This window comes from Grammomys surdaster, unplaced genomic scaffold, assembly GCF_004785775.1.
Source record: "Grammomys surdaster isolate TR1022 unplaced genomic scaffold, NIH_TR_1.0 278, whole genome shotgun sequence".
Taxonomy (NCBI): Eukaryota; Metazoa; Chordata; class Mammalia; order Rodentia; family Muridae; genus Grammomys; species Grammomys surdaster.
In genome coordinates, this window is record NW_021604719.1 from 15,093,117 (window position 1) to 15,105,681 (window position 12,565).

Genomic DNA, 12,565 nt, shown 5'->3' on the forward strand with positions numbered 1-12,565 from the left:
GCCCACTCCAGAGTGCTTGTGATAAGCTCTTGCACTTTGTTTTGTGTTATAGCATTGTCCCTTCATTCTCTCAATTACGCCTCATCGGGAAAGACATGAACACACACCACAACTTGTAAAATATTTACAATAATTTGTCAGAGGAATAGCTAGTACCTACACCCTGAGAAGTAAAAACAAGCAGTATAGTTTGTGAGAAAGAAAGGAGTCTTTAAAAACTCTGCACTATTAAATGCAGCCTGACAAACTTCACAGAGTGTGTGAGCCTTTGAGGGCATGTGGACCTTGTTCTGAATCGTGTACTCCGACTTCTCCGTGTGATGGCGGCGTAACATTGGGCGGATTACTTGGTCTGCCTCCCTTTCTGGACTGGTAAGATGGAGTTCTCATGGAGATCTTTCTTAGAGGCTTTTGCTGACAAAGAGGATGCAGATGCAGGGCTCTCAGGATAGGGATGCTAGGGTGATGTGTGCAGCAGTGGCGGCGCTAGTGAGCATGAAAATGATGACAAAGAGAAGCAGTGGAGCTCTGCTGGAGCAGAGCATGTGTCCTCATCCAGAGGGAGGTAAGGGGACACAAGTGACTGTACAGTGGCTGAGGGGCAGGAGTAGTCAAGAGCCCTGTGACTACTTCATCCATCGCCTCAGCAAATCCAGAAGGATGCACACACGGATCTTTAAGCCTGCTACTGTGATCTCCGCTTTCCTTTACCTTACGTGTAACCTTGCCTTGCCGATAGCCAAGCACAACCTCGACTAAATAGACCTGACTAGAATAACGATTTCAGATAAACGTCTAATCATGTGGGTGTTGTCATGAGGTGAGCTCTTTCTAATGCCCTCCCCTCCCCTGTCAAGAAATTACAGAATAAACCATTAACTGGTTCAGCCTACTTCATGGACTCTGCTCCAAAGGCTTCATTTTGAGTTCTGTACCTATTTCTTTTTTTCTGATTTCAACTGTTGATTTCATCCTTCTGGGCATTAGTTCTCTTAATAAAATTAGAATTGTAATGACAAAGTTTCAAACAATTGCTTCTCAAGATAAGTACAGTTATAATGGCAGAGCAGGTCTGGTCACTCATATGTAGAGTTATTACCAGCTTATTAAAATTATCGAGTTATTTGCTCTCAGTATTACCTGAGTTAAAATCTGTGCAATTCCAAGAGATGTTACCCTTCGTCTGTCAACCCAGGGTACAAGAGAAATTAAATTCACATTTCATTTCCGTGTGATTCCTTCGCTGTTCATTTTTGCAAGGTTGTTTGTGAAAGGAAACACTGGATGCAGACACCGAGAGGAGATGTCATTGAGTAGAATGGAAACAAATATAAAGGAAAATAGGAAGCCACAAGGCTGAGGGTTTTTTTGGCTATAACTTAGGTGTGTGTGTGGTGTCTGCACTGATCATTGTTGGAGCACATGGCTCCTAAAGCAGCCCTTTCTCTTGCAGGAGAACCTGGTCTCCTCATTTCTCGAGTCAATAAGAAGAATCCCTTCTTTGGCTATGCTGGTTCATACAGGCACACAAAAAGCAAGCTTCTTTTTGATGTGTTTAAGAAGGGAGATGTTTACTTCAACACAGGAGACCTAATGTTCCAAGATCATGAGAACTTCCTTTATTTTTGGGACCGTATTGGAGACACTTTCAGGTAGGAATGGCATCACTGGATGGATGCTCAGCTGGCCCTCTGCCTGTAAATCCCTCTTCTGTGGAAAGTGGAAACTTTCAGGACACTCAGGGTCCTTTCAGCTCCACGATGATTCCCCGCACAAAGATGGGCTCACCATCTGTTTCTAAATGTACTATAGGTTTAGTTCTGGTGTCAAACTCCATAGTTGCTCTTTAAAAAATGAACTAACCTATACCTAATCGGTAAACTTTACATTTAGGATATAAAAGTAGAAGCAGCACCTGAAACTAGAGTTAGGGTTCTACAGAAGAGCCACAGGGTCTAAAGTCATTTCTTTTGTTTTGTTTTATTTTATTTTGTAGTTATTATTCTTTCTTTTTTCTTCATCAATTAAGTTATTTATTCACTCCTCTCCTCCCAGTCCCTCCTTTACATGACCCCTCCTTATAAGCTCCCCTCCCCTTCTCCTCAGCTCTCCCTTCACCTGATACCCAGCTTACCCTTCCCATCACCTCTGCCATCCAGTTCCCTCTCTCCATCATTTCTGAAGACAGTTTCATTTCTCCTTCTGAGTGGGATTTAAGCATCATCCTCCCTTGTGCCCTCCTAGTTGTTTAGCTTCTTTGAGTCTGTAGCATGGGTATCCTGTACTTTATGATTCATATCCACTTATAAGCGAGTACATGCCATGCATGTCTTTTTGGGTATGGCTTACCTCACTCAGGATGATATTTTCTAGTCCCATAAATTTGACTACAAATTTCACAATGTTCTTGATTTTAATAGCTGATTAGTATTCCATTGTGTAAATGAATCACATTTTTTTCTTTCTTCCTTATCTCTTATTTCTCTGTTGGAGGTGGAGAAGGGGGTGGAAATGCCACATCATGCATGTGACTTTTGGGAGTTGATTCTTTCCTTCTAACTATGTCTGTTTCAGGGATTAAACTCTGATTCTGTGGCAAGTGCCTCGCTACTCACCAACATTTCTCACCAGTCCTGAGATGATTCTTGATGTAATGACAAAATACTGAGACTGAGACCGTACACTTCCGTTTCTTTTAACATTTTATTTTCTAATTTCTCAAGTTTGTCTTAGCCTACACAGAATTTTACTTTGTTATTCAATGGCTATAAAATAGTCAGGAGCATAGAGTAAGCATTTAGCAAGGGCTTGAATGAATAGACAAATAGGGAATAAATAAGAAGTATATTAAATTTTCATCATATAGAATTCTCTTCATTAAAATAGCAGACGTGGAGGCGTTAATGCCCAGATAGTAAAGTGGGTTAATATGCTGATGTGATTATAGTATTTCCTTTAATTCCTACCTCCGAGGATAAAGTTTTAAACTTAATTTTTATTATTGCACACAGTAGTGATTTTGTGCTGATAAATTCCTCTTCTCATCAATTCGTTTCACAGCTCTCTTAAAAATATTTTACAGTGAACAATTTATACCCATAAAACTCTTAAGTTATTTTAACCAAACCACAGCTGCCGACTTTATTGAACTTCTGAACGAAAAGCGTTTGTAGACGTGGCTTTTGCTTGAAGACTAGTTATTTTTGGCCACTAGGCGCTTCACAGAGCCAAATGCAAGTCACTGAAACTGAAAGCAGGAGCTGGCTCTTCAAATGCTTGTGCTCTTAAGGCTCCGTCTGTCATTTAGGTGGAAAGGAGAGAACGTCGCAACCACAGAGGTCGCTGATATGCTTGGGAGGTTGGACTTCATACAGGAAGCAAACGTGTATGGTGTGCCTGTGCCAGGTATGTGGCTGGGGTCAACTTGGAGAGTTGTAGAAATGAATGCCCATGCATGGCCTCTTTAGGTTCTTATCTCTTTATAAATCAACGTTTGAAATTTTGCATATTAAAATTAACATTTAAAAATATTTTCATCTTGCCTTGACAAGCATTGCCCTTGCATATGCTAACAAACTTTATGGACACATAAAAGGTACAGATGGATTTTAATGTTTTAGTGTGTTTTAAAAATAGTTGAAGTGGATCTTTCCAGTCGTCTCCCTTTTCTGTTATGACACACGTTGGCTTATTCCACTCAATAGGAACATGTTCTAATTTAAATGTTTAATAATACCACGTGTGCCTGAACTCTGTCCGTTTATGCAAATAGCAGTGTTTCCTGCTAATGCTGTGGGGTAGAGGGAAGGCCAGGGATTGAAATGTCTACTTGGCAGGAGAGGAAGGAGACAGCAGACTGAGAAACTGTCCCTGAGGACTGGAGAAATGGGCCAGCCCTCTGAGGTCTGCATGGAGGGCGGTAAACAATGTGACCTTAACTTTCATTCATTTTAATTAATAAAAAGAAAATAGCCATTCCTACTTCTCTTAACTTCAAATATTCCCCGTGATTATTTTTTTCATTAGTGACTAAAATGCACATTTTGCTAGTCTATAGTTAGCTCTCCCTAAGTTTTCTGTCTTAGTATTTGTGTTGGTAGGATGAAAATTTTATATATAACTTATTGTCTTCCATCTGCTCTGTCTCGCTTTTGTAGGACAGACAATCAAAGACAAACTGTGCTCATCCCTACAGTTCAGTTACTTCTAGTGATTAAATCATATATGAGAGAAAGACACAGACTCAATTTATGCTACTGCCCCATTGTCATCTCTGCAATAGAATGTACAGTGAGCATCTCTGGAGCAGTCTGTTTGACAGGACTGATTTTGAAAACTCACCTAGTAATACTTGGATTTTATTTTGACCTTTCCCCAGGTTATGAAGGAAAAGCGGGAATGACTTCTGTTATTCTAAAACCAAACAAGTCTTTAGACTTAGAAAAAATGTACAACCAAGTGGTGACATCTCTACCAGCTTACGCCTGCCCACGGTTTTTAAGAATTCAGGTAATTTTACAGCCTCAAGATTTCTTGTTAAAGGTAGGAGCCAGAACCAAGAGGTGGGTCAGTAGCAAAATACTCTTCTCTCCCTTAGAGAATGTGCCCATTTATTTATATTAGATAGCTTTAAGAATAAAAATCAGAGAAATGTAGCATTGATGCTCTGACACAGTGTTTGAAGCTACATATGAAGGAAGCAAGATGAAGGGCTAGGGTTTTTGTCCTGACTGTGGAGTTGTTACTTTCTCTTCACACAGGACCTTAGAGCAAAGTGATGCTCTCAGTGAGGGTGGCAGGTCAAAACTGTTTCTTGCACATATATTCTGAAGATGGTTGGAGCTATTTGCCTAAAAGTGGGTTCCACTGGGTCAACATCAAAGTGTTTGTATGCAGATATCCCACGATTCTTTTACCTACCTTAACACAGGCACACCTGACACAATCGGGAGAGCACAACCCAAGTTTACTATCAACTTGCCCATATTATTTATGTACTCACATGTTATGTCCATTTCTTTCCTATACATCATCTTCTGTATAGCTTCCATATAACCTCTTTTTCTTTGTTAGTATATTAATATAGCATGATATATATTCCTAAATATATAAATAAAATATATGTATTAAATATAATATATATTCCTAAATATATAATTACAACCTCCTCAGCTGATATAATGTTATCCATGTACATATTATCTCAGAGCTGACCGTTTGGTGTTGGTTAACCAATTAGGGGACTCCTTCTTGGGAAAGCCTGTTTCATCCATTCCTCAGCATTCCTTAGTTTCCTATAGTTCTTAGTCTGGGGTTGGGACCCTATGAGATTTCCTCTGTCAATATAATCCCCATTCAGATCATGTTTAGGCAGCCATGTTGTTGAGACTTCATAAGTATAGCTTCCCTGACATTTCTAGGAGATATATTCTCATAACAGACAGACATCCTGTTCCTCTGGTTCATACAATTTTTTATTGATTGATGTTGGTTGTAGGTGCTACAGTAGAGAAAGAAGTTCACTAAGATGCTAAACCTTCATTTTCAGGGGTTCTGCCTCTTAGAAAAGACTGACAACCAGCTATCTCACTCCTGCTACTTTATTTAATCATTGCACAAGGCTAATTGGGACTGGGAAAGGTTCCAGCTACCAAAGTTATCTTGCCCTTGCTGCCCGTGAGAGCAGACAATGCATACAAATCTTGCTCCCTTTTGACCATGGCTATCTACAGTCAAACGTAAGAACTCTAGGTTTGCCAGAATGCCTTAGGACCAAGATTTGTACAGCTGCCCCTCTCACATAGCACCAAGTGAAGATTCTCTAGAGAGACAATATTTCTTCAAGGTTCAAACAGTCTCAGAAAAATTCCTCACCCTCTACTGAATGATCCAAACATAGCAAAAGCTTTGCTCAAACATTTCACTCCAAGCTAGATGCAAAGGCTTTACTATACATTTCACTTCCTGACACTAAGGCTTTACTGATACATATCACACTACAGCCTTGCTTCTTCCTCTTTTGAAAATGTTCTCTGAGCCTTAGGTGCAGGAGTTGTGTTGTAGACGCTGTTGTGACGCTGGGTACCACATGATTACTGCTTCGGCATTGTGATCAATTATAGCTGTGATGGTCTTCATCTCTTGCAAGAGATGTTTATTTGTTGAGAGGTAAAAGCTACACTTACCTATAGGTATAACTAGATGTTTAGAATGCAGGTGGGAATTACACTGGTTTTAAAAGGTGGCAATTGATATAAACTTTATAAGATTCAGGGCCTCATTAGCTCTGGGTAGTTGGATACACTTCTAGTACAAGGCATAGTTTTCCTCTTTTTGAGAAGTTTTTAAATCCAATTATTCAGCCTTTGGTTGCCATTGAAATGTTGAGTGTTCTTATTGCACTCTTGGGGTTACTGTGCAATGCTGCCCCTTGTTGTAGTTCATGGGCCCCTTACTAGTTGCTGGTGAGGAAACCCAAGAGTCCTAAAATCCTGTAGGCTCTTGTTGTTGCCCTTGGTTGCCTCTCAGAGGTTGTAGATAGGTCATTATTCCCTAAGAGACCATACACTGTGACGCAGGAGCCAGAGTATCTAAGCAGAAAGCCTCCTTCCTGAGGATTGCTTTTATGGTACCAGAAGGTGTCATGCAAGTTGCCAAGGGAGAGAAGGAGCCAATAGCTACACCATACCCATCTGCCTTGTCCTTTTGTAGCCAAGTCTACACTTTCCATCTTCCTTGCATTATCCCATGAGAAATATATCTTCATGGAATGGAATACAGATCTAAAAGGTAATATTTTAAAACTTTAATCTCAGTGTAACTTAAAATTCACTCTCAGAAGCAGAATACTTTGACATTAGTCAAAAGACTGAGTCAGCATTATACATATTTAGGAAATACTTTAATATCATTAATTTTCCAAACAGAGCATTGTCCATTACAGTTAACGGTTATTATTCATTTGGTACAATTAATGGAAAGCCTAACATTCTCATATCTCAAAATATTTATGTAGCAGGATTTATACTACACACCTTAATCCTACCATTCAAGGGGCAGAGACAGATGCAGGTGGATCTCTTTGACTTTGAGGCCAGCCTGGTCTACACAGTAAGTTCGAAGCTAGGAAGAGCTACACAGTAATACCGTACCTCAAAAAATTTTATAACAAATGAATTACAGCAATAAATAATCTGAGAAAATGCAGAACTAAAACTTCTGACCACTTGAATAAAACAACTGCTCTGTGTCATTTCTAACAAGGTAGTTTTGCTCATAACAATAATTTAAATGTGATTTATTTCAGTACTGCTGAAATAAATCCAACCCTATCCTTTTGTTCTGCTCTAGAGACACAAATTAGCAGAGCCTCCTGAGAAAACTTGTATCATAAATTTTGTCTTTTGTAACTTTAGCTCCTATTACAGTATCATATAGTCATAATATTGTTTTGGCATTGCCATGAGCTAGCATATGTATTTCAAACATGCTTAATTTGTTGGTCACATTAATAATTATTATTTATGCAATAAGATAACATTTTAATAAAGCTTACAGATAAATAAATGTTCTATATTTCTAAAGTCAAATTAATGCTAAATATAAACATTTTAATTAGATATGAAATATGATAAGGAGATATGGCCTATTTTTTCAACATTTTGCTCAGACATAGTAGCTACAATGAATACTAATAACCTGCTCCGGTCATATCTGTAATTATTTCCTAGGACAAAATGGAAACAACAGGGACATTCAAGCTAAAGAAGCTACAACTGATGGAAGAAGGATTTAATCCGCTGAAGATTTCTGACCCACTTTACTTTATGGATAATTTGAAAAAATCTTATGTTCCATTGACCAAAGAGATTTATAATCAGATAATGTCAGAGGAGCTTAAACTTTAAGACTGTATTTATGGGACTTTGATGGCTTCCTGGGAAAGGTGATGGAAGATTCATGAGCTTCTTTGCGGACAAACATGGAGGAGTTCTTTTCATAAATTGAAAAAAATCTTACATGAAGCATGCGTTTTGTATACCCAAGCATCCAAGGGCCACCCTTCTCAGCACAGTGAGCCATGAAGTAGGAGCTGTTTGCCTCATGGTCGCGAATGCATTTGGGAAGTAAAATCAAACAGGCCATAGTATGACCACCTGACTCTGTCGGGAATGTGATGATTTACTCTGAGGCGGAGATGGGGAAGTAGTGTTCAGCACATGCTCTGTTTCCTTCACAAGCAGAATTCCCTTGAGTGTACTAAGGCTTAAATTTTATTCGGTTGATATAAACTTCAGCTGATATTTTATTAATTTTAAGATTCAGTCAGTAACAAAATACTTGCTTTAATACTGAAGATTTTAAATAATACATAAGTAATTAACAGTTGAATCATTTAAAATACTTTCTATTATGTAAAGATCCTAGTTTCCAGAGAATAGTAAAATTTTTACTGAGTTTATTTTTATGTGATTTATCTTGTAACTCAATAAAAGCATCTTTATTAACCTGTGATTTGAGTGTCTTACATTTATTATTATTTATTTTATGTGTGTGGCTGTTTTACCTGCATGTATGTCTGTGTACAGTGTCTGTGCCTGCTGCCCACAAAGCCCAGAAGAGGGCATCAGGTTCCTCAGAACAGCAGTTATATACTTGTGAGCTGCCAACAGTGGTTGCTAGGGTTCCTCAGGTCCTCTGGAAGAGTAGCCAGTGCTCATATCCACTGAACCATCTCTCCAGCCCAGTAATCTTTGTTATACTGTTTTAAAGTAAATTCCAATCAAAGGAACCTTATTGAAAATATATGTATTAATATTTCTTTCCTCTCAAAAATACATTAAAGAGACAAACAAATATCAAACTATAAAGGGCCAGAGCAGGGAACTGGGTGCTCCCACATCCTTAGCATTGTTGGGGAGCCATGGAAATGGGACAAGAGTAGCAATAAATTCCACAGAGCCGCAGGAACCAATAATGATACCCAACAGCTGGACTAGAGCAGAGCTCTGGAGTTACTACCACGATCAAAGAAAGAAAGGGCTGCCAGTCTGAATAGAAATGTGAGGAGTTACCTGAAACACAGGGCACAAGGACAGTACAGAGAGCAGTGTGCCAGAAGCTGGGGCATTGGGACTCTGTTGCCTTTAATCTAGAACCACAAAACATCCCTTCCATAAGGTGAAGTATCATCTGTAGGAAAGCCGCATGGATTGGTTGTAGTTTGAGTGTGGTGTGTCTTCTTCCTCCAAGATGCCTGTGCTGGTCATTTGGTTTCCAGGATACAATGTTCAGGTGTTAGAATGTTTCAGAGGCAGAGCCTTAGTAGAAAAGACTTCAGTCATTGGGGTATCCTTTCTTGGATGAAGAATGTATAGCTCCTTTTAGACTCCAGTTCATTCTAGGGAGAATAAATGGCTGTGCTTAGCATCTTTTGAACATTCCTCTTTCTATGGTTTCCAGTATCTCATAGAATGACACAGCCTACAGGGTCATTACTAGAAGCCAAATTGATATGACCACCTGATCTATAACTTTCAGCCTCCAAAACTGTCAGCTAAATAAATATCTTTTCTGTGTAATTTCCCAATTTTAGGTATTTTGTTATCACACAAGAAAACCCATTACTTTGGAAGGCTCTATAGAGCAAGATTAAGAAGCAGAATAGAGTGCAACTAGACAACCATGGAACTATAAACCTAGCTCTCCAAGAGAGAGCTTGCCTATTTATGTTATCTAAGAAAACCTGTATACCAATACATAAAGGGAATGAATTGTTTTCCTTTAGTAAAAAGTTTCAGTGACTGCATAAACCTCTACTAATGTTCACAACCATTACTGACCTTATGGTTAAGGTTTTGCTTAGGATATTTGCTTTGCAGATTGTAGTTATCCTTTTAAGTATTGGAAATATGTTAGCATGTTTCTACTAATTACTAACTCCATAAAAGCCAGGGAGACTGAATTGTGACAATAAATAACGCGTTCAGGTAGCACCCTGCACCACTGTTCAGTTCTTTTGCCAAATTCATAGATGTGAGGCACAGGTGTTCAGAAGAGAACAATCCATTCTAGAAACGGAGGGAGGGATAGGAAGCATCCCAGGTAGAGAGAGCTTTGTGGGAAGCTGCTCAGAAGCACAGCAGATGAGATCACATGATGAAAGAACGTGTAGGAGAAAGGGGAGATGGCTCCACACAGCCTAAATGCTTTAAAGGCAAAAGAAGCCAACGCTACAGTAAACATATACAAAACACAAGATGGCGCAGAGTATGATCAGGACAATGGGTTACAGAAAGTTGCATCAGCTGCACCTGCATTGACTTTGTTTGTGGAGAACTTTCCTGAGCACACAATCTCACTCCTGACTGAGGAAAGCAGCAAGAACCAACACATCACTCGGATGGACAAGTTTACTCAGGAAAAAAACAAACCCTAAAGAGGGTTCACTTTTTAAAACAAAACCAAAAAACAACTTTTTATTGATTCTTTGTGAATTTCACATGTACTTCAATTCTGCACAGCCTTCAGACATTAACATGTCCCTAGGAGGCAACCTAGACCAGGGGGATCCACCTGGCTTTTGAGAAGCAGCCTTCAGGGTCAGGGAAAAGATGTGGGCCCCAGTGGCAGCACAGATCAGAACCTACTACGGTCCCAGGTGGCATCACTGGCTACCCACATCAGGCTGCTCCTTGCCTCAGTTCTACCTTTCTTCATTGTACCCACAACCTTCTGTTTCTCCACCACTTACTCGCTCCTTATAGTGGTCCCTGGGGTCTCTGAGTGGGGTCGTCTCAGGAGTGGTCTCAGGAGCGCTATATCCCACTCATGTAATATAGCAACAAACAGAGGTCATCTCTGGCATTGTTTGGTGCACCCCCCTCAAGGCCTGCAAGATGATGGTCATCTCAAGCAGGCTTGTATCAGGGATTTAGGCTACTAATCATCCAGATGATCACATTTCAGAACACTGAGTGTAAACACAGCCTCACTCCTCTCTGCCACCTACTGGTGAAAATGTGGCATAGCAGTCACACCTGCAACACCTCTAGGAGCAAGGAGGATTAACATTTTTAAAGTGCTAGGCACTCCAAGAAAATAAACAGAACCATCTTTATAGTATATGAATGAATAATTGCATTAAAATTAATCACAGCTATACGTCACAAATACAAAGTTTCCCAAAAATGTTTCAGAAGATTTCCAATATGAATACAAATACAAATCTAAATATATTTATAGAGAGATGGACAGATGTTTATAAGAGAGGACAGAGGTGGAGGAGGAGAGGAATCTAGTTTAGTATCTAGTGATTTCAAACCACTAAAATTTGATAGCTAGAGTATTAGTTACCAAATTACTGAATTCTGGACAACAAGAAAAATATCTCAAAATTTAAGTATATTGTCCACATGAAATAATATTAGCCAAAGTTTGTCTGATTTATCAAAATTAAGAAGCACAAATGAAGGTGGAAAAATACTATATTTTAAACACTCAATGCCAATGCTTCTTAACCTGTGGGTAGTGACCTCTTTGGGGGGGGGTTCAAATAACTCTTTAACAGGGGTCCCATAAGCCATCCTGAATATCAGAATTATGATTCATAACAGCAACACAATTACAGTTATGAAGTAGCAGCAATAATTTTATGGTCAGGTTCACCATAGTATGTGGAACTGTATTAAAGGGTCACAGCATTAGGAAGGTTGAGAACCACTGACCTAAGAGTCAAGCGAGAACTCTATGCCCAGTGAAACTGTTTTCTAGGAATGAAGGTGAAGAGCTGTGGTCTCAGTTATAGCACCTTAAAAACAGCCAGGATGCTTTATCCCTAGCTCTAGTATTTAGGAAATGCTAAAGCAGGCTCTTTTAAGACCAAAGTAAAATCTTGCTAAAAGGAAATTCCTATCTTCAGGAAGGAAGAAATGAAAGTACCCCAAGAGTGACCCCAAGAGGTCACTACCCACAGGTTAAGAAGCATTGGCATTGAGTGTTTAAAATATAGTATTCTATTTGGATAGAATTAAAAGAATTTTTCATTTCTTCTTTCAGTGCAAGGAAGTTGGTTTAATGGTATTAGGCCTTTGAAGGGTAAGTTAGAACCCTAGCCTCTTCCGCTCTCTGACTTCCAGCTGCCATGGAGTAAGAACCTTTACTCCAGGGCACACTCCCAGCCTGGGATTCTGCCTAGCAACTGGCCCTAAAGAAAGAGTCAGTTGACCATGGTTCTAATAAACTAAAACCTTGGGAACAAGAAGCTCAAATAAACCTTTCCTTTTTTCAGTTGACTTGTCTCAAGTATTTTGTTATAGCAGTGAAAGCTGACTGGGAGAAGTGCCCATTGATGTACAGTTAAATAATACAAAGAGTGTATCATCTATTTTCTAAAATACTTTGACAAATGCAAACATTTGGAAGAAAAATTTTAAAGAATTTCAGTTAAGTGAAAGCAAGTATAATATTAGATGTGAATGGATAACATTTTATTTTATAAACTTTATTATTTAAAAAAGCCTTGCAAATAAATAAAAATATCACACAGCAAAATTAACCAGACCCA

The 12,565-nt window shown here is 39.1% G+C and overlaps 1 protein-coding gene and 1 non-coding gene across 2 annotated transcripts in view; one reads left to right on the forward strand and one right to left on the reverse strand.

Annotated features, from left to right (window-relative positions):
* Positions 1-8,040, forward strand: part of Slc27a6 (solute carrier family 27 member 6) — a 55,459-nt gene extending 47,419 nt beyond the window's left edge. The window contains exons 7-10 of the mRNA XM_028777231.1: positions 1,454-1,652; positions 3,308-3,405; positions 4,379-4,509; positions 7,731-8,040. Of these exons, the coding sequence (XP_028633064.1) occupies positions 1,454-1,652; positions 3,308-3,405; positions 4,379-4,509; positions 7,731-7,907 (605 nt within the window). The 3' untranslated portion in view covers positions 7,908-8,040. The remainder of the gene's footprint in view (positions 1-1,453; positions 1,653-3,307; positions 3,406-4,378; positions 4,510-7,730) is intronic.
* Positions 8,041-10,929: 2,889 nt separating this feature from the next.
* On the reverse strand, positions 10,930-11,061 carry LOC114629236. The gene has a single exon (XR_003712617.1). It is a non-coding gene; the product is annotated as a small nucleolar RNA SNORA17 (small nucleolar RNA).
* Positions 11,062-12,565: the final 1,504 nt, after the last annotated feature.